Below are 20811 nucleotides of genomic sequence, written 5' to 3'. Positions count from 1 at the left end.
TATAATTGCCAAAACTTGGAAAAAACCAAGACGTCCTTCAGCAGGTGAATGGACAAACTTGTGGTATATCCAGACAATAGAATATTATTCAGCACTAAAAAGAAATGAGCTACTAGGCCAGGAAAAGACACAGAGCGGGTTGGGCATGATGGCTCATACCTGTAATCCCAGAACTTTGGGAGGCCGGGGCAGGTGGATCACTTGAGCACAGGAGTTCGAGACCAGCCTGGGCAACATAGTGAGTTCCTGTCTCTATATTTAAATTAAAAAAAAAAAAATTGCCCAGGCACAGTGCCTCATACCTGTAATTCCAGCACTTTGGGAGGCTGAGGTGGCTGGATTACCTGAGGTCAGGAGTTCAAGACCAGCCTGGTTAACATGGCAAAATCCTATCTCTACTAAAAAACCGTCTCTACTAAAAATACAAAAAATTAGCCAGGCACGGTGGCAGGTGCCTGTAATCCAAGCTACTCTGGAGGCTGAGCCAGGAGAATCACTTGAACCTGGGAGGTGAAGGTTGCAGTGAACTGAGATCACGCCTTGCACTCCAGCCTGGGCGACAAGCAGCAAGATTCTATTTCGGTGGGGGGACAGAAATTATAGGCGGGTGTGGCGGCTCACACCTGTAATCCCAGAACTTTGGGAGGCCTAGGCAGGCGGATCACCTGAGGTCAGGAGTTTGAGACCAGCCTGGCCAACATCGCAAAACCCCATCTGTATGAAAAATACAAAAATTAGCGGGTGTGGTGGTGGCCGCCTATAATCCCAACCATTCAGGAGGCTGAGGCAGGAGAATTGCTTGAACCTGGGAGGCAGAGGTTGCAGTGAGCCGAGATCACGTCATTGCACTCTAGCCTGGGCAACAGAGTAAGACTCCATCTCAAAAAAAAAAAAAGAAAAAGAAAAAGAAATTATAGGAGACATGGAGGAATCTTAAATGCATATTACTAAGTAAAAGAAGTCAACCTGAAAAGGCTATGCAATATGATTCCAACTATACGACATTCTGGAAAAGGCAAAACTAAAGAGACAGTGAAAAAGATCAGCACTTCCCAGGGGTCAGGGGAGGGGAAGAGGGATGGACAGATGGAGCACAGAGGATTTCTAGGGCAGTAAAACTACTGTGTATACTATTAATGGTAGATACATGCCATTATAAATTTATTAAAACCTGTAAGACTGTTTAAGAACGAATCCTAAAGTAAACTATGGACTAGGTGATAATGATGTGTCAATGGAGGTTCATCTGTGTAACAAATGCACCACTCTGGTGGGGGATGCTGACAATGGGAAGGCTAGGCATGCGTGGGGACAGCAGGCATATGAGAAATCTCTGTATCTTCCACTCAATTTTCCTGTGAACCTAAAACTGTTCTAAACATTAAGATCTATTTTAAAAAACACTATAAAATGCTATGATGACAATTATATATAATTAGCCTATCAGAAGACAACAAAATTTTAACAGTGATTTGTGTCATGATTGTGGGACTATTTTCTCTTTTTCTTTTATCTAAAATTGTAAAGACTTTTTTCACACTTAAAATATTTTTAATTGACCACTGAGGAAAAATTTTAAACCAACCTTATTCTAATTTATATTATTCCTTTCCAACTCAGTACTTAGTTAAAACAATGGATCTTCCTCATTGATTTTTCTGTTTTTGACTAGAATTTTTCTCATGTTGGAATCAAAACCATTTTTGGCTTCCAACATTAAGTCTGTTTTTAAATATCTTAGGTAAATAATTCAGAAATCAAGCTGGCAGAACACAGGGTCATTTTGTAAGGTATACGTTTCTAAAACCAACAGAGTACTCCGGACTGGCTTTGGCAAGTTCCCAAACTTTCTAAGAAAGGACCCTATAGGTAACACCTATTTATTCCCAGGTTCCTCACCTTCCTCCACATTTCTTTACCTTAGCAATCCACCCAGCACCTTCTGCTCCACATTCTCCTGTATTTCCTCATAAAGCAGCGCTTCTTCCATTCAACCAGTTCCTTGTCCCCATATATCATTCACTGATTCAACATTCACTAAGCACTATATTTTTATAGAGAGATATTAAAAATGAAGAGAAGCAGCTTCCGCTCCCTGGAGCTCACAATCTAGTAAGGGGGAAAGATCTTCAAAACAAGTGACTGCTATACAATGGACATCAGCACACTTTTTCTGTAAAGGGCCAGACAGTATATACTTTCAGCTTTGCAGGCCATAGTCTCTGTGGCAGCTATTCAGCCCTGCCACTGTAGCACGAAAGTGGCCATTGATATAATGTAAATGAATGAGAGTGGCTGTGTTCCAGTAAAATTTATTTTTACAAAAACAGGCAGTGGGCCAGATTTGGCCTGTGTGCTATTGTAACCCGTGGTATACAGCATACTAAATAACATCCCTAGAGCTGAGAGAGCTTGAGAAAGACCTGCCAGACTGCCTGCCCTTTTACAAGGAATAGCCATCAAACCTTAACTGGACAGCCAAACCAAGCTATAAGAATTCTCCTTGAAACTGGTGGAGCAGTAATGAATTTTCCCCCTAAAAGTCACTGAATTGGTTGCTCAAAAATACCAGTTCTCACCCACAGTTTTCAGACAGACATAGCTGCAGAATGTGTTGGAATTAATCTATTATTACAGTAGAGTTACTGGTTGGTTAATACAGTACTGGTTTTCAAATTTTGTCTTCAACACTTAGAAAAGGGTAGATCAACTTGGGGACACATGGACAGAAAGACTGGAACAACAGACACTAGGGACTTGAAAAGGAGGAAGGGAGGGAGGCAGTCAAGGGCTGAAAAACCTTCCTATTGGGTACTATGTTCACTGTCTAGGTAATGGGATCAATAGAAGCCCAAAGCTCAGCATCATGCAATATGCCCTTGCAACAAACCTGCATATGAACACGTGTGTACCTCCTAACTCCAAAATTAAAAAAAAAAAAAAGGAAGAAGAGATCAATTTTATCGCTAAAGCATCCCCGTGGAAGTCTGTCAGCCTGAAACTGTGCACCACCCCAAGTGTGCCTGCAGAAGCAAACAGTCCATGTACATACTGTCAGCCCTGTATGTTTGCATCAGAAGGGATCTTAGAGACCACTGAGTCCAGCCTTCTTCATCTGGATAACAAACTCACTCTTTAGCTAACAACTCAAACATGTCAGGTGTGAATCAGTCACAGTCTCACTGATATGGATCAAAACATACATGAAGTCAAACAAGAGGAAACAGAGGAGACAGTTAAGGAAGGGCAGAAGGAAGTAAGATAAGACCTCCTCCAACCAAGCTGGATAATCTGCTCAGATAGATGCCTTTCCTTTTAAATTCTTCACTGTTGTTCATCACAGAAAAACGTGAAAATGTATAAAAATAAAAAGAAAAAATAAACGCCCAATATTATCAAGGGGTAACAACTATTGTTAACAATTTGGTTCTTTTCCCTTTAAATCATTTTTCTACATATATTAGAAAAAATTGTTTTTCATTAAATTGCTTTCTCCTTTATTCATGAAATGCTTTGACATACTTCCCCATATTCTTTAATATGGCTCAAAAGTATGATTTTATAATATCTATATTAAAAGTTTACCAAATAGATGGACCATAATTTACTTTAAATTTCTCCCATTATCAGATATTTAGATCATCTCCTTATTTTTTATAACATTAAAAGTTGAAAATAATACTGTGGGAGCTTATAAACCTACTTAAATACAATGTTGTCTATTAGTCACTTGAAAGCAAATAGTTCTCCAAAACAGAGTAATACCTGGGGCACTGTAGGTCAAGGCAGAGTACGCATTAGTGACCACAGGAAGAAGCATACTCCTTAGGTGTAGGCATGGGGGTACTGGACCCATGTCATCATCCCCAGCTTACTGGACAATTAGCCATCTGAGTCCTTGAACTTCTCTACTAAAAACAGATCAGATAGTAGAGTCAATCAATACCACAACCGGGACCCAAGGGCAATGGTAGCACAAGACCGAGCTCTGACTGCTTTCTCTGCAACAACCAGCAAAGAAAAAGTATTGTGGCTTGACTGCTATTACTAAACTTGGGTCAGCCTAGGCAACATGGTGAGATCTCCTTTCTACAAAAAATTTTAAAAATTAGCCAGACATAGTGGCATGCGCCTGTAGTCCCGGCTACACAGGAGGGTGAGGTGGGAGGAAAACCTGAGCCCAGGGAAGTGGAGTCTACAGTTAGGTGTGATCACGCCACTACACTCCCGCCTGGCCAACACAGTGAGATCCTATCTCAAAAAAAAATTGTGTAGGAGAAAGGATGGTAAATAGCTGTGACAGATGTTTCATGTATAGCATTTACTGAATTTGTGGGATATTCCTTCTGAAATAGAAGGTCAACTAATTGGTCTTTCTCCCATGGGCATCTGGAGGAGGAGGGTTCTCTTCCACGTATTTTTTTTCTGCTGGGCACAATGGCCAGAATGTCATAACAAATGGATATGGATGCCAGCCAGGCAACAGCAATAGTATGCTTCCCAAAGTAGCCTGGGGGCTGTGAAACCTCAAGAGTTTCTATTAGTAGAACCCAGATATACCTCGCTTAGTTTAACTGCCAATCAGAAAATTAAAACAAATTAATAATCTAGTTCATACCATTTATAATGCTGGAAAGCCTCCTTCCTAGAATAAATGGATTGCCTAAAGGACTGCCTAAAGCAAGCCAGAGGAAGAGGAATATAACTTACTAGAAGGGGAGAGTTTCAATTGCCCTCTTGAGTTACATACACACAAAAAAGCTCCAGTTTAGATCTCAGTTTCCAAATTAAAGATCTGAGGTGAAAGGAACATATTTGTGTTTGCCTAACATAAGCCACATAAAATCCAGTAAAATTAAGTCTGAGCCAGTCAACATAATAAAACAATGTTATTCTTTTATGGCCGGGCGCAGTGGCTCACATCTGTAATCCCAGCACTTTGGGAGGCCGAAGTGGGTGGATCACCTGAGGTCAGGAGTTTGAGACCAGCCTGGCCAACATGGTGAAATCCTGTCTCTATTAAAAATACAAAACAATTAGCTGGGTGTGGTGGCAAGCACCTGTAATCCCAGTTAGTCGGGAGGTTGAGGCAGGAGAATCACTTGGAGCCAGGAGGCGGAGGTTGCAGTGAGCCGAGATCGTGCCAGCCTGGGCGACAGAGCAAGACTTCATCTCAAAAAAAAAAAAAAAAAATTCATTTAATTAAAATGAGAAAAGGAACATTCCTAATTAAACTCCGTGACTAACACTGTGTTTGTCCATAGATATTTGTGAAAGAAATTGCTTTTCAAACCTAACTTTCCCAGAGTTATCTAGGATAATTCATATTTTAAAAACAAACAGAAAAACAAAACAAGCACAAAGTAATAAGGACAACTTTCTCACCCCTCTCCTGCAATGTGTATCTGTTTGACAGAGATTTGCATGAACAAGCACAAACTCTTCTTTTTGTGTTTTTGCCAAAAGAACTTTGGACATGCAAAGAGAAAAGGACAAGGACCAAAGAAGTGCCTTTCAATACTACTAGAAGAATCAAGTTACAGGTCAATTTGTCACATGTGGGAAGTAATCACTGTCACTCCTTATTCAGAACACTGGAAGTAGCTAAAGTCAATGCTTCAACACAATAACACAAGGTGGCCAACAAACTCATGTAAAACACCACATGTCACTAGTCACAGTATCTGATTACAAACAATCCCTACAGGCCCATATGGGAGTATGTCGAGAGTACGTCAAGTTTACTGGAAAGTGTTAGGACACAGCATGCGCACTTACCTTACCAGTGCGTCTGGTTTGCTTAGCTGGTTATTAGGAATACAGTTTTCCATTAAGTCCTTGTGTGTACTTGGGCTCTTGCTAGTGCATTTCTGCTTCTTCTCATTTTTACTAGATGAGGAAGGAATGCTCCCATTTGTGGCGCTATGACTTCGAGGTGAGGAGTTCACAACTCCACTGGCATTTTTGTAATTTTTTGAGGAAGCAGTGCATGAGTCCTCTTTCAAGAGATTTTCTGTACTTCCCACAAGATCATTATTTAATCTTTTACTATTGATATGGTTTTCCATATACTCAATCTCTTGTATTTTAGAGTCTACAGGTTGTAGAATATTGTTGTTATTTATTCCAAGGTTGTGTTTTTTGGCATCCTTGTCCTTTTCTTTTCCTTTTTCTCGGTATTCTATCTCTGGCAAAGTTGTGGAGAGTTTTTTGTTGGCTGGGATACCTCCGTTGTGGTGTATAAGGATCGAAGAATCCATATCAGGTAATCCTTTGGCTGCTACAATACCAAAAACAAACCAACAAACAAAAAGCCCACACCGGAGTATTTAGTTTTTTAACAACACAGATTAATTCAACAAACTATTATCTACACTTAAGAAATTCACATTAGTTTGCACACTCATTTAGAAGTAATAACCACAGTACATTACGCTAATCAAGAAGCAAATCCTCATAATTTACTAGAAGATGTAGGAAGAAAAACAGAAGAAAATCCAAATACCTTTAAGAAACTCCACATTTAGAAAATCGCCATCATTTATGAAAATGATGGCCAGTAAAGGTCTAGTCTTGAAAACAAGATCAGGGTTTTATAATTAGGGCACACTTTGTGTATTAGTCAAATCAAACTCGCCTATCATTGAGGTGAGAGGACAAAGGCAGATCCTAAGAAGTCATATTTTTTAAGTACCTGGAGTAAATGAACTGCTAATAACTTTACTGAAAAGAAAGAGGTTAAATGAAACAAAAGAAGAGGAATAATTTTAGGATACAGGACATCTATCCTTTTTCTGGACTCGAGTGTTGAGGTAATAAGGAAGTCTGTATCCTTCACCAGACCACTCAGAAAGAATTTTGTGTTTCGGGTCTACACATTCCAATTTATTAAAATCTACTTGAAGAGATATTTTTGTACCACATCAGACAAAAAGATAATTTTGAAATATATAAAAACATGACCTCAAACTTTCAACTCTCAAACCAATGGAAACCAGTTACTGCCAATTATCTATTTCTATTGGTCAAATGCCCATGAGAGAGATTCCATCAGAAATGGTTCAATTTAAAATCTGCATTACATTATACGAAGCATTTAGAATACGACCTATCCATCTTGGCTCTATTCAGAAGACATCTGGCTTCTAAAGTTCAATTCTACATGTCTACATCTCCATTGTGCTTATACTTTGGTTCTTGACTTGCTTCAATTACCAATTCACATAGTTCCATACTATTTTGTTGCTAAGAATATATATTTTAAAATATGTAAAACAGGCTGGGCAAAATGGCTCATGCCTGTAATCCCTGTACTTTAGGAGGTGGAGGTGGGAAGATTGCTTGAGATCAGGAGTTCGAGACCAGCCTGAACAACACAATGAGACCTCATCTCTACAAAAAAATAATTTTAAAAAATTAGCCAGATGGCCGGGCGCGGTGGCTCAAGCCTGTAATCCCAGCACTCTGGGAGGCCGAGGCGGGCGGATCACGAGGTCAGGAGATCAAGACCATCCTGGCTAACACGGTGAAACCCCGTCTCTACTAAAAAAAATACAAAAAACTAGCCGGGCGAGGTGGCGGGCGCCTGTAGTCCCAGCTATTCGGGAGGCTGAGGCAGGAGAATGGCGTAAACCTGGGAGGCGGAGCTTGCAGTGAGCTGAGATCCGGCCACTGCACTCCAGCCCGGGCGACAGAGCGAGACTCCGTCTCAAAAAAAAAAAAAAAAAAAAAAAAAAAAAAAAAAAAAAATTAGCCAGGCATAGTGGCATGTGCTTATGGTAGCAGCTGTTCAGGAGGCTGAGGAGGGAGCATTACTTTGCTCCCAGGAGTTTGAGGCTGCAGTGTGCCATAACTGTTACCGCTGCACTCCGGCTTAGGCAACAGAGTGAGACCCTCCCTGTCTCAAAAAACTAAATTTAAAAAAAAAATCAGAATTAAAATATAAAAAAGATATAAATATATTTTAAAATAATAAAATAAACATATTTAAACACATAGTCTTCAGACAGTATGTAAAAAACTTCATTCACAATCTGTATTTCATTGACCAAACAAAACAATGACCCTGAGGAGAAACACCATTAGACAGAAAAAATGAAATCCTCGCTACTTTTCCAGAAAAGAAAATTCTACCAAGAGACAAAATAATGACTAGCCTATTGAGCCAACAGCTTTAGGGTAAAGACCTACCTTCCTCGGCCTCTTTTTCTTGCTTTTGTAGCATCTGTTGCTCTGGAGGGAGAGCTTGTTGAAGAAGTTGCATGTAAAACTCATTCTCTTTTTGTACTTCTTTTTGCTTCCTTAACCGCATTTTGTAGCTTACGTAACTTTTGAAGCCAAAGCCCAAAGTTACCACAGGGTACCCAATACTAGAAAGAAGACAATCCAGCCAGTAATTGCAGGTTTAAAATGAACCATGTGTGTCTCAAGCACATGAGAATACCTATGGCTTAAAATTTAAAGATAAATTCTAATTGATGATGGTAGTTGAGAATAGCATTCACTAGACACACAAATAAATGTAATGTCCACTGTGGAAATCAGAAGCAACTGGCACACAGAACAAAACCCCCAGGAACAACAGGACTGCTAGACCGTAAGAGGACACTTCCCATTAGACTTTGGCATTCTTCAAATTAATTCAAGGAGTCACCACAGTTGACTGTCAGATACAGTGGCTAATCCCTTGAAGAAATACTGAAGAACTACCTTATGCATTAGAACTTAGGCATCTATTTGTACCCTTTTTTTTTTTTTTTGAAACGGAGTCTCGCTCTGTTGCCCAGGCTGGAGTGCAGTGGCGCGATCTCGGCTCACTGCAACCTCCTCCTCCCAGGTTCAAGTGAGTCTCCTGCCTCTGCCTCCCGAGTAGCTGGGACTACAGGCCAGCGCCACCATGCCCAGCTAATTTTGTATTTTTAGTAGACAGGGTTTCACCATGTTGGCCAGGATAGTCTCGATCTCTCCACCTGGTGATCCATCCACCTCGGCCTCCCAAAGTGCTGGGATTACAGGTGTGAGCCACCACGCCTGGCCTGTATGCTTTTGAAAACTAAAAGGGTAGAGACTTTATGCATAGCCAAAAGTAAACGTGTTAAAAAAAAAAATCACAAGAACATCATTTGATTTTTAATACTAGAAGGCAGGGTCAAATTCAGGTGACTACTTTAACTTAATCTTCTTGCTGCCTGATGGGTACTGCCACCAGCTATTCCTTGAAGATTGGTTCATAAACACTCTGTCATATATAAATTCTGTCATACATAAATTCAAGAATCATTTAAATAAGTATCTGATATGATCAGTGCCAACATTTGGTTTGTATCACCAAATTAAACCAGCTGTACTTAGAACTCTAATCTCTGGGATAGAAAGTTAAATATTTTCATTGAACTTATCAGCCTGCCTAACAACATTTCAAAGCCTCTGCAAACACTGTCAAGCCCATATAGGTTTCACTAACATGAAAATGTATCAATTTATAATTAGTCTAAATGTGGTCTCACTACAAACTTATGGTGACATGTTTTTTGACCAAGTTCATTTAATTTGTTTGTAAAAAGACTAAAAATACTGGAAACAGTATTTTTTTTTAGTTGATTACTGTTTATTTTGGTTTCTGCCATAAATATTAGTAAAAATTGGTGTGTTTAGGAGAAACATACATTAGGTGGTAAGTTCCACAATAGATATAAATAACAATCAAGCTCATTTTTCAAAAATGTTTCATGGTTAAGATGAATAATTAATTAATAATATCTTAATATTCATTAGCATGTTATAAAGAGAAATAATATTCATTCAAAAATTATTAATAATATTATCTTACTTTTATAAATAGGCTAAGGAAATTCTGAATTATTTTAAGTTTCATGAAATAGCCATATATTTCATCAAGACCTTCTGGAATCTTTACCTGATTATAATGAACATAGCTAACATTCATCAGACACCTATGTGCTTGGCATTAAGTTGAATACTTTAGATGTATCACTTCAGTTCCTTTTTCCCATGACCCAGAGAGGCAGGTAAGAAAACCATGGCTTAGGGCCGGGCGCGGTGGCTCAAGCCTGTAATCTCAGCACTTTGGGAGGCCGAGACGGGCGGATCACAAGGTCAGGAGATCGAGACCATCCTGGCTAACACGGCGAAACCCCGTCTCTACTAAAAACACAAAAAATTAGCCGGGCGAGGTGGCGGCACCTGTGGTCCCAGCTACTCAGGAGGCTGAGGCAGGAGAATGGCGTAAACCCGGGAGGCGGAGCTTGCAGTGAGCTGAGATCCGGCCACTGCACTCCAGCCTGGGCGACAGAGCGAGACTCCGTCTCAAAAAAAAAAAAAAAAAAAAAAAAAAAAAAAAAAAAAAAAAAAAAAGAAAACCATGGCTTAGAGGCAAATGACACACACAAGGCAACACAGCTGTCAGGGGACAGAGCTGGGATTCACCCATCTGCCTGAAAAGGGGGCTCATGCTCTTTCCAACCATGCTGTACTGCTTTCTGGGTCCATGTAAACTTTCTAAGAATAAATTTACAGTTGAACTTAACATTCTACAGTGAAATGAATTATAGATAAAGAATATAATACTGGCTGGGTGCGGTGGCTCACGCCTATAATCCCAGCACTTTGGGAGGCCAAGGCAGGTGGATTACTTGAGGTCAGGAGTTCGAGACCAGCCTGGCTAATATGATGAAACCCTGTCTCTACTAAAAATACAAAAATTAGCCAGGCATGGTAGCATGCGCCTGTAATCCCAGCTACTTGGGAGACTGAGGCAGGAAAATCGCTTGAAGCCGGGAGGCAGAGGTTGCATAACCAAGATCATGCCACTGTATTCCAGCCAGGGTGACAGAGCAGGACTCCGTCTAAAAAATATATATATATATATATACACACACACACACACACACACACACATATATATACACACACACACACACATCACACAATTTATGTAATACTTACCAGTGAGCAGCAAATGGACGACAAAGGTCTACATGAAAGTTTTTGAGATCTTTAAATCTAATGGCTGCTTCAATATAAACAAAGAGGATCCAGAGAGACACTGTAGGCAAACACACTCCCCTTTCTGTGGGAAAGCAGCAGAGAGGCAAGCATGAATGAATGATACAGTAACTAACAGATGGATTGTTTGGGAGACTAATTCAAAGACAGTAACTTTCATTAAGATCTTCACCTAAACTAAATTAAAAGGCAAACTGATCCAAACGGAAAGCTTTTATATGACAAATGATTCCACAGAATCACTGACAAAAATAAAAGACAAACATCCTGGCAAAAAATATTTACAATGTATGTAAAACAAAGGATTCATAGCCCTGACATACAAAGAGCTCCCACAAATCAATAAAAGGTAACTGAAGAAAATAATTTACAAGTCGCAAAATAAGAACTATAGATGGCTAAAAAACATACAAAAAGATGTTAACTATTGATTAGAGAAATACAAATTAAAACAATCAGATTCCATTTTCTTAACTATTAGATAAAATTTTTAAAGACAGATAATAGCATAGGGAGGGTATGGGGAAAGGTTCATTTTCATACTTGGCAATAATATAAATTGGGGCAACTATTTTAGATGGCAATTTGGCATTTAAATGTAAATACTTGTAGCTTTCCTTTACCCAGAAATTCCACTTCGTTTTTTTTTTTTTTTTTTTTGAGACTGAGTCTCGCTCTGTTGCCCAGGCTGGAGTGCAGTGGCGCGATCTCGGCTCACTGTAAGCTCTGCCTCTCGGGTTCAAGCAATTCTCCTGCCTCAACCTCACGAATAGCTGGGACTACAGGCGCCTGCCACCGCGACCCGCTAATTTTTTGTATTTTTAGTAGAGAGGGGGTTTCACCGTGTTAGCCAGGATGGTCTTGATCTGCTGACCTCGTGATCCGCCCGCCTAGGCCTCCCAAAGTGCTGGGATTACAGGTGTGAGCCACCACACCCGGCCCACAAATTCCACTTCTAAGAATCTACCCTATAGAAACATAAAAGAGCCTTAAGATAAATACATAAAAAATATTCACTGGGCTGGGTGTGGTGGTTCACGCCTTTAATCCCAGCACTCTGGGAGGCCTAGGAGGGCGATCTCCTGAGGTTGGGAGTTGAAGACCAGCCTGGCCAACATGGCAAAACCCCGTTTCTACTAAAAATACAAAAATTAGCTGGGCATGGTGGCAGGTGCCTGTAATCCCAGCCACTTGGGAGGCTAAGGCAGGAGAATCGCTTGAACCTGGGAGGCAGAGGTTACAGTGAGCTGAGATGGCACCACTGTACTCCAGCCTAGTCAACAAGAACGAAACTCCATCTCAAATAAATAAATAAATAAATAAATAAATAAATTAATTCACTGTAGGGCCAGGCATGGTGGCTCATGCTTGTAATCCCAGCACTTTGGGAGGCCGAGGTGGGCAGATCACGAGGTCAGGAGTTCAAGACCAGCCTAACGTGGTGAAATCCTATCTCTACTAAAATACAAAAATTAGCTGGGCATGGTGGCACACACTTATAATTCCAGTTACTCAGGAGGCTGAGGCAGAGGATTTGCTTGAACCCAGGAGGTGGAGGTTGCAGTGAGCCGAGACTGCGCCACTGGACTCCAGCCTGGGTAACAGAGCGACACTTTGCCTCAAAAAAAAAAAAAAAAAAAAAAAAAAAAATTCAACATAATATTATTTGCAAAAGCAAAAATTTATAATTTAAATGTTCATCAACAGGAAACTTTATGATAAATCTATATAATGAAATATGTTGAAGGTTTCCTAAAGAATGAGGAAGATCTGCACTGTCATGGAATGACATAAAAAAAATAAAATCCGGCCGGGCTTGGTGGCTCAAGCCTGTAATCCTAGCACTTTGGGAGGCCAAGACGGGCGGATCATGAGGTCAGGAGATCGAGACCATCCTGGCTAACATGGTGAAACCCCATCTCTACTAAAAAATACAAAAAACTAGCCGGGCGAGGTGGCGGGCGCCTGTAGTCCCAGCTACTCGGGAGGCTGAGGCAGGAGAATGGCATGAACTCGGGAGGCGGAGCTTGCAGTGAGCTGAGATCCGGCCATTGTACTCCAGCCTGGGTGACAGAGCAAGACTCCGTCTCAAAAAAAATAAAATAAAATAAAATCCATAAGTAAGAACAAGTTGTAGGACAAAGAAATGTTTCTGGCACTTAAGTACTGTTCAAAAAATTTTTATCTTTTTTTTTTTTTTTTTGAGACGGAGCCTCGCTCTGTCACCCGGGCTGGAGTGCAGTGGCCAGATCTCAGCTCACTGCAAGCTCCGCCTCCCGGGTTCACGCCATTCTCCTGCCTCAGCCTCCCTAGTAGCTGGGACTACAGGCGCCCGCCACCTCGCCCGGCTAGCTTTTTGTATTTTTTAGTAGAGACGGGGTTTCACCGTGTTAGCCAGGATGGTCTCGATCTCCTGACCTTGTGATCCGCCCGTCTCAGCCTCCCAAAGTGCTGGGATTACAGGCTTGAGCCACCGCGCCCGGCCTTCAAAAAATTTTTTTCTAAAGCACAAACTCATATTCCTTTTGTAATTAAAAACAATTTTCATGGGAGGAAAAAGCAACTTGCAACAAAATAAGATGCAAATAAAGGCAAATGTCCATTGGCTTTTGGAATCAAAATCTGCAGGCTAGGTCCATCTATATCAGGACATGACTAATGATGGGGTATTTATGAAAGTGGACTACATGGGCACAAGCGGGAAAAAATTAGTGACTTTTTGCTAAGGATCTTTGGGATGAAACTAAAGAAAAATCATAGTATCTTGAAACTGGAAGATCATTTTGTCTAATCTCCTCATTTTGTTGAAGAGTAAACCCCAGAGTCTAAACAAACTGGGCCCAAGTTCAGAGACAGTATTAAATCTGCTTCTGAGGAGAACTTCCCTTAGTCCTAGTACCTGAGTGAAGTTGACACTGGATGCTCTGTGAAGCCAGCTAATGGTCTCAACCATTCTTAAGAATTTCACACAACAAAAACAGATATTTTCTTTTTTTCCTTTTCTTTCTTTCTTTTTTTTTTTTTGAGACAGAGTCTGGCTCTGTCGCCCAGGCTGGAGTGCAGTGGCACAATCTCACTTCACTGCAACCTCCGCCTCCCGGATTCAGGCGATTTTCCTGCCTCAGCCTCCTGAGCAGCTGGGATTACAGGCACATGCCAGCATGTCCGGCTAATTTTTGTATTTTTAGTAGAGAAGAGTTTCGCCATTTCGGCCAGGTTGGTTTTGAACTCCTGAACTCAAATGATCCATCCGCCTTGGCCTCCCAAAGTGCTGGGACTGCAGGTGTGAGTCACTGTGCCCAGCCCAAAAATAGGTATTTTCACAACGTAGGAGGAAAAACAGGAACACACAGGACAATGCATTTTCAAAATCATTTCAAAATGCATTTTCAAATATTTATCTGCCCTATTCTCTATATTGATCTACAAGGTTAAAAAAACACAATAAGCATATTACAGAAAAAATAGAAAAATTAGACAAAATACCTGTATTCTACATCTATGAAATAAATAAAATCACATTGAAAGTTTTTTGAGCAAGTATAATAATCATATTGTACATACAGTTTTATATCCTGTTTTTTTCCCCTCTTAACCACCAGGAAAAAAGCTTATGCTACAATATTATTCTTTGTAATCATATGTAATTTCATCAACCATTCCTAATATTGTCATCAAATAATTTTAAATTTTAACAACTGTAAGAAAAACTACCCCGTTATAGAAATTGCACTCATCTTTGTCAGCCCAATAAAAGCAGTTTTTTGTTTCATTTGTTTAAGCACTAGTCATCCCAAATTAAAACATATTTCATAACTTAGCTATTCCAATATTCATTTCTGAGCCGAGGGCTAAAGAGGGGCCAGTAGTATTTTATGACTTTAGCTACACTGCTGCCCTGTGGGTCACCCACTAAACCAGTTCCCAATAGGTTCTATTAATAGTTATATGGTTAGTTTCTTCTCCACTACTAAGATATTACTAAAGAAATTTAAGAAATCGCCACAGCTCCTCAGAGTCACAGAATATTTGAGGTGGAAGATTCTTCAGCCATTATTTAGATTACTCCACCTTCATATAACAAAGAAGTTGAGACCTAGGGAGAGTGACAAGTATAAAAGGCAGCTCACTCGAAACTGAGGCCCAGGATAAGGAAACACAAATTAAAAACTGGTGGGAAGAAAAATCACTTTAATTAGAGGAAAGCAGACTGAAGAACCTTCATAGTAGCTTATAAATCAAGTCAGATATGAAAGAGTGTAAAACATGGAGAAAAGCATGCTCATTCATAGCAGATACTTTAAAAAACAGAGCTCGATCTGGGGACGCTCTCAGCTCTCGGCGCACGGCCCAGCTTCCTTCAAAATGTCTACTGTTCATGAAATCCTGTGCAAGCTCAGCTTGGAGGGTGATCACTCTACACCCCCAAGTGCATATGGGTCAGTCAAAGCCTACACCAACTTTGATGCTGAGCGCAATGCTTTGAACATTGAAACAGCCATCAAGACCAAAGGTGTGGATGAGGTCACCATTGTCAACATTTTGACCAACCACAGCAATGCACAGAGACAGGATATTGCCTTCGCCTACCAGAGAAGGACCAAAAAGGAACTTGCATCAGCACTGAAGTCAGCCTTATCTGGCCACCTGGAGACGGTGATTTTGGGCCTATTGAAGACACCTGCTCAGTGTGACGCTTCTGAGCTAAAAGCTTCCATGAAGGGGCTGGGAACCGACGAGGACTCTCTCATTGAGATCATCTGCTCCAGAACCAACCAGGAGCTGCAGGAAATTAACAGAGTCTACAAGGAAATGTACAAGACTGATTTGGAGAAGGACATTATTTCGGACACATCTGGTGACTTCCGCAAGCTGATGGTTGCCCTGGCAAAGGGTAGAAGACCAGAGGATGGCTCTGTCATTGACTATGAACTGATTGACCAAGATGCCCGGGATCTCTATGACGCTGGAGTGAAGAGGAAAGGAACTGATGTTCCCAAGTGGATCAGCATCATGACTGAGCGGAGCGTGCCCCACCTCCAGAAAGTATTTGATAGGTACAAGAGCTACAGCCCTTACGACATGTTGGAGAGCATCAGGAAAGAGGTTAAAGGAGACCTGGAAAATGCTTTCCTGAACCTGGTGCAGTGCATTCAGAACAAACCCCTGTATTTTGCTGACCGGCTGTATGACTCCATGAAGGGCAAGGGGACTCGAGATAAGGTCCTCATCAGAATCATGGTCTCCCGCAGTGAAGTGGACATGTTGAAAATTAGGTCTGAATTCAAGAGAAAGTACAGCAAGTCCCTGTACTATTACATCCAGCAAGACACTAAGGGCAACTACCAGAAAGCGCTGCTGTACCTGTGTGGTGGAGACGACTGAAGCCCGACACAGCCTGAGCGTCCAGAAATGGTGCTCGCCATGCTTCCAGCTAACAGGTCTAGAAAACCAGCTTGCGACTAACAGTCCCTGTGAGGGTGACATTAGCATTGCCCCCAACCTCATTTTAGTTGCCTAAGCATTGCCTGGCCTTCCTGTCTAGTCTCTCCTGTAAGCCAAAGAAATGAACATTCCAAGGAGCTGGAAGTGAAGTCTATGATGTGAAACACTTTGCCTCCTGTGTACTGTGTCATAAACAGATGAATAAACTGAATTTGTACTTTAAAAAAAAAAAAAAAAAAAACAGAGCTCAATTGTGTGTTTCTACATGGGCCAACATCATCATCTCAGCAGTTCTGAGAAGAGGATGAATGTTGGTCCAGACAGCTTTTATTATTTGGTGCTCCCTCTCTGGTCAAAATCCTGAAGGTTGTAGCTGGGCCCAAGAATCAAGTTTCACGCAGCTTTGCAAACAAGTTTGACTCTGAGAGCCAATCCTCAAATCCTAGTGCATACCAAACTCTGGCTTTCCCAGTGGGCTGAGGCTGTCAAAGTAGCTCATCTGATCTTAGTTTAAAGTAACAGAAGTATAGCTCTAAGAAGTAGGGAGATCTACTCTAGTCAGAACACACCTGCAACAGTGTACAGAACCACTGAGGTAGGCAGACTAGGAGGGTAAAAGCTCTTAAAATAATAAGGAAAAGCTGATGAAACCAGAGATGTTCTTGCCTACAGAAAAGACTTAAGAGGTTATGACAGTGTCTTTAAATCTCTAAAGAAATGTTAACATGGGAGATCACATTCATTCAGTGTGGCTCTAATGCAGAGGTTCAATGTTTGAGATTGAGGGGATGGTCTGGTAGGTCCCTTAATATTTTTTGTTTTGTTTCTTTTGTGTTTTTTGAGATGGAGTCTCGCTCTGTCACCCAGGCTGGAGTGCAGTGCTGCAATCTTGGCTAACTGCCACCTCTGCCTCCCAGGTTCAAGCGATTCTCCTGCCTCAGCCTTCTGAGTAGCTGGGATTACAGGTATGCACCACCACACCCAGCTAATTTTTGTATTTTTAGTAGAGACAGGGTTTCACCATGTTGGCCACGTTGGTCTCAAACTCCTGACCTCAGGTGATCTGCCTGCCTCGGCCTCCCAAAGTGCTGGGATTACAGGCGTGAGCCACTGCGCCTGTCCCCCTTGACATTTTAAGGAAAAGTTTTACACATTCCCTTGTATTTTTCTGGGAAAACCTCTTTAGATCCTCTAAGAAATCAGCAAGCTGTGGCTTAGTCCTGATACTTAGGAGGCTGAGGTGGGAGGATCATTTGAGCCCAGGAGTTCAAGTCCAGCCTGGGCAACATAGTGAGACCCCATCCTAAAAAAAATAAATAAATAGAATCTTTTTAAAAGGAATCAACAAGCCCCAAAACAGTTAAAACATACTGGGTCAAAATGTAAGGAAGAAAATTCTGGCTAATATGAGGAAGAACTTTATTTTATACCTCCCAAAAACAGAGTAGGGTACCAGGAATGGTAGGTAAGTTCCTTGTTACTGTAGGTTTTCCATGACAGGTAAAACCACCATGTGCCAGGGATGCTGTGGGGATTCTTGTGCCAAATTAAGGATTCATCTAAATGACATTCCTTTCAATGATGAAACTCCATGAACATTTTTTTCTTTTTTGGCACATGGCTATCTTCAAGTATACCTAGATAGAAATCACTCCAACTATTTTTTTAAAAAAAGATATATTCAGAGTGAGAGTTGGTACCCGCAATGCCTGTAACTGAAATATCAAATCATAACAACTTAAAGTTTTGATTCAAATAATGAAAAAAATACATATATTTTTGAAGGTATATTATAATCTATTAAGAAAACTTTAAAACGTCCACATTAAACTCAACTCTAAATAATGTATCCAAAGAAATAACCACATTAAAAAATTTGAATCTAAGATTTCTATCCATCTAAGCAATCATTAAGACTTACCTGTGTGCCATACGTACTGAACCCACACATATGTGCTAGCAGCAAAAAAAAGCCACTGTATGGGGATGAACAGCAGGCATATTATATTTGACGTGAATGCTACACAAACAAAAAATACTGAAAAGGCCTAAAGGGAAAAAGAAAACAAAATAAAAGACACATCTTAGAACTTGTTATTTTCAACCACATGTTGTTAAATGTATGTTGGACAAAATTATTGAAACTGCTAAGAGATAACTTGGTAACTATAGAGCAAATTCACAAAAGGAGATTTTAAACATTTAAAATCAACCATATGAAAAGTAGTGGTGGCCGGGTGCGATGGCTCATGCCTGTAATCCCAGCACTTTGGGAGGCAGAGGCGGGCGGATTACGAGGTCAGGAAATCGAGACCATATTGGCTAACACGGTGAAACCCCGTCTCTACTAAAAATACAAAACTTTAGCCAGGTGAGGTGGCAGGCGCCTGTAGTCCCAGCTACTCAGGAGGCTAAGGCAGGAGAACAGCATGGACCCAGGAGGCGGAGCTTGCGCGGCTGCACACTCCAGCCTGGGCAACAGAGTGAGACTCCGTCTCAAAAAAAATAAATAAAATTAAAAAGTAGTGGTTACTTTAACATTAAAGAATACTACTACTTTATGGTCCTCAAATCATGAAAAAGAACTGGATCAGAATGAACTGAGGTGGGACCACAGTGAATTCGTTTGGATTCCAAATAAATGTGGGTTACCTAAAAGAACTAGAATTTTTTTTTTTTTTTTTTTGGAGGTAGAGTCTCGCTCTGTCACCCCGGTTGGAGTGCGGTGGTGCAATCTTGGCTCTCTGCAACTTCCACCTCCCAGGTTCAAGTGATTCTCCTGCCTCAGCCTCCTGAGTAGCTGTGACTATAGGCACGTGCCACCAGACCCAACTAATTTTTTGTAATTTTAGTAGAGACGGGGTTTCACCATGTTAGTCAGGATGGTCTCAATCTCCTGACCTTGTGATCCGCCCGCCTTGGCCTCCCAAAGTGCTGGGATTACAGGTGTGAACCACCACCAGCCCTGAAAAAACTAGAATTTTATTTATTTATTTATTTATTTTTTTGAGACGGAGTCTCGCTCTGTCGCCCAGGCTGGGGTGCAGTGGCCGGATCTCAGCTCACTGCAAGCTCCGCCTCCCGGGTTCACGCCATTCTCCTGCCTCAGCCTCCCGAGTAGCTGGGACTATAGGCGCCCGCCACCTCGCCCGGCTAGTTTTTTGTATTTTTTAGTAGAGACGGGGTTTCACCGTGTTAGCCAGGATGGTCTCGATCTCCTGACCTCGTGATCCGCCCGTCTCGGCCTCCCAAAGTGCTGGGATTACAGGCGTGAGCCACCGCGCCCGGCCAAAACTAGAATTTTAATACAGAAAAGTCTTCTCTCTCCTCACAAACCATTCCTAAAGAGCTTCATTCTTAAAAGACAGGCTTTCTGGAGCACAGATGAACCATAATATTAGTAAGACATATACTGATGTTATTAGGTTGGCGCAAAAGTAATTGGGGCAAAAGTAATTGCACCAACCTAATAGTAATTTTAATAATGCAGTTTTCCTCTGGACACCACAATCGCCAATAGAACATGAGCTGAAACTATCTTTTTAAAGCATGAATTTGCTCTGACCAAAGCACCAGGCCTGGGTGGGAGAGTTATAGTTTTAAGATGTGGCTGTAGAACACAACAGAATTAACACATTAATCAAGGGAACAAGCCCGGGCCTATGCTTGCTCCAATCTAGCAGCTGTCTAAATGTGGTTTGGGGATTTCTGGGGTATCTTTGAGATCCCTCCAAAGGCTCTTTGAGGTTAAAACTATTTTCATAACAATACTAAGATGTTATCTGCCTTTTTTACACTCACTCATGCATATGGTGGAATTTTCTGTAAGTTACATGACATGTGATACAGTAACAGACTGACTTCAGAAGCAGATATGAGAATGTAGGTGTCTTCCATTGAGCTAGATATTAAAGAGATTTACAAAAATGAAGCCACTGTTCTATATTGTTTGTTTTAGAAAATATAGCTATTTTTCACTTAAAAATGTAATTTCTATTAACATGTAATGGGCCTATTATGTTTAAGTGAATTAATAAGTATGTATTTTAAAGTTTTCTCAGTTTTAACTTCTAATACAGTAAATCTGGACAGATATAAGCCACATTAACAAAGGCTCTCTGGAGTCCTCAATAGTTTTTAAGAGTGAAAAGGGGCCCTGAGACCAAAACGTTTCAAACACTACTCTAACTCAAATCCAATCACTAACCTAGCAACAGGGAACCCACAAACACTTCAAAGCAGGACTGAGCAATTTTTTTTTTTTAAAGGTAGGAATGGCCTTTATTGGTTGCAACAGGAAATGGAAGGGGAGGGGATATGCCACCCCCAGACTAGGTTGCC

At 40.9% G+C, this 20811-nt stretch overlaps 4 protein-coding genes across 7 annotated transcripts in view; 2 read left to right on the top strand and 2 right to left on the bottom strand.

The window, feature by feature from the left end:
* LDLRAP1 (low density lipoprotein receptor adaptor protein 1) overlaps positions 1-20811 on the bottom strand; it is a 552589-nt gene that overhangs the window by 100821 nt on the left and 430957 nt on the right. The window lies entirely within an intron of this gene.
* The window catches only part of SYF2 (SYF2 pre-mRNA splicing factor), a 466254-nt gene that overhangs the window by 288365 nt on the left and 157078 nt on the right, over positions 1-20811 (top strand). The gene's annotated exons all lie outside the window — the stretch shown is intronic.
* The window catches only part of MACO1 (macoilin 1), a 72549-nt gene that overhangs the window by 34911 nt on the left and 16827 nt on the right, over positions 1-20811 (bottom strand). For both annotated transcript variants that reach the window (XM_050791178.1, XM_050791187.1), the window contains exons 3-6: positions 18392-18518; positions 10966-11089; positions 8191-8369; positions 5779-6280 (exon numbers count right to left, since the gene is read on the bottom strand). In XM_050791178.1, the coding sequence (XP_050647135.1) occupies positions 5779-6280; positions 8191-8369; positions 10966-11089; positions 18392-18518 (932 nt within the window). The remainder of the gene's footprint in view (positions 1-5778; positions 6281-8190; positions 8370-10965; positions 11090-18391; positions 18519-20811) is intronic.
* LOC126955514 (annexin A2-like) lies at positions 15341-16712 on the top strand. Its single transcript, XM_050792201.1, has one exon. The coding sequence runs from the start codon at positions 15391-15393 to the stop codon at positions 16408-16410; it is 1020 nt and encodes a 339-aa protein (XP_050648158.1). The 5' UTR covers positions 15341-15390; the 3' UTR covers positions 16411-16712.

This window comes from Macaca thibetana, chromosome 1 (genome assembly GCF_024542745.1).
Source record: "Macaca thibetana thibetana isolate TM-01 chromosome 1, ASM2454274v1, whole genome shotgun sequence".
Lineage (NCBI taxonomy): Eukaryota > Metazoa > Chordata > Mammalia > Primates > Cercopithecidae > Macaca > Macaca thibetana.
The sequence above is the reverse complement of the archived record's forward strand: the minus strand, read 5'-3'. Positions and strand labels throughout refer to the sequence as shown.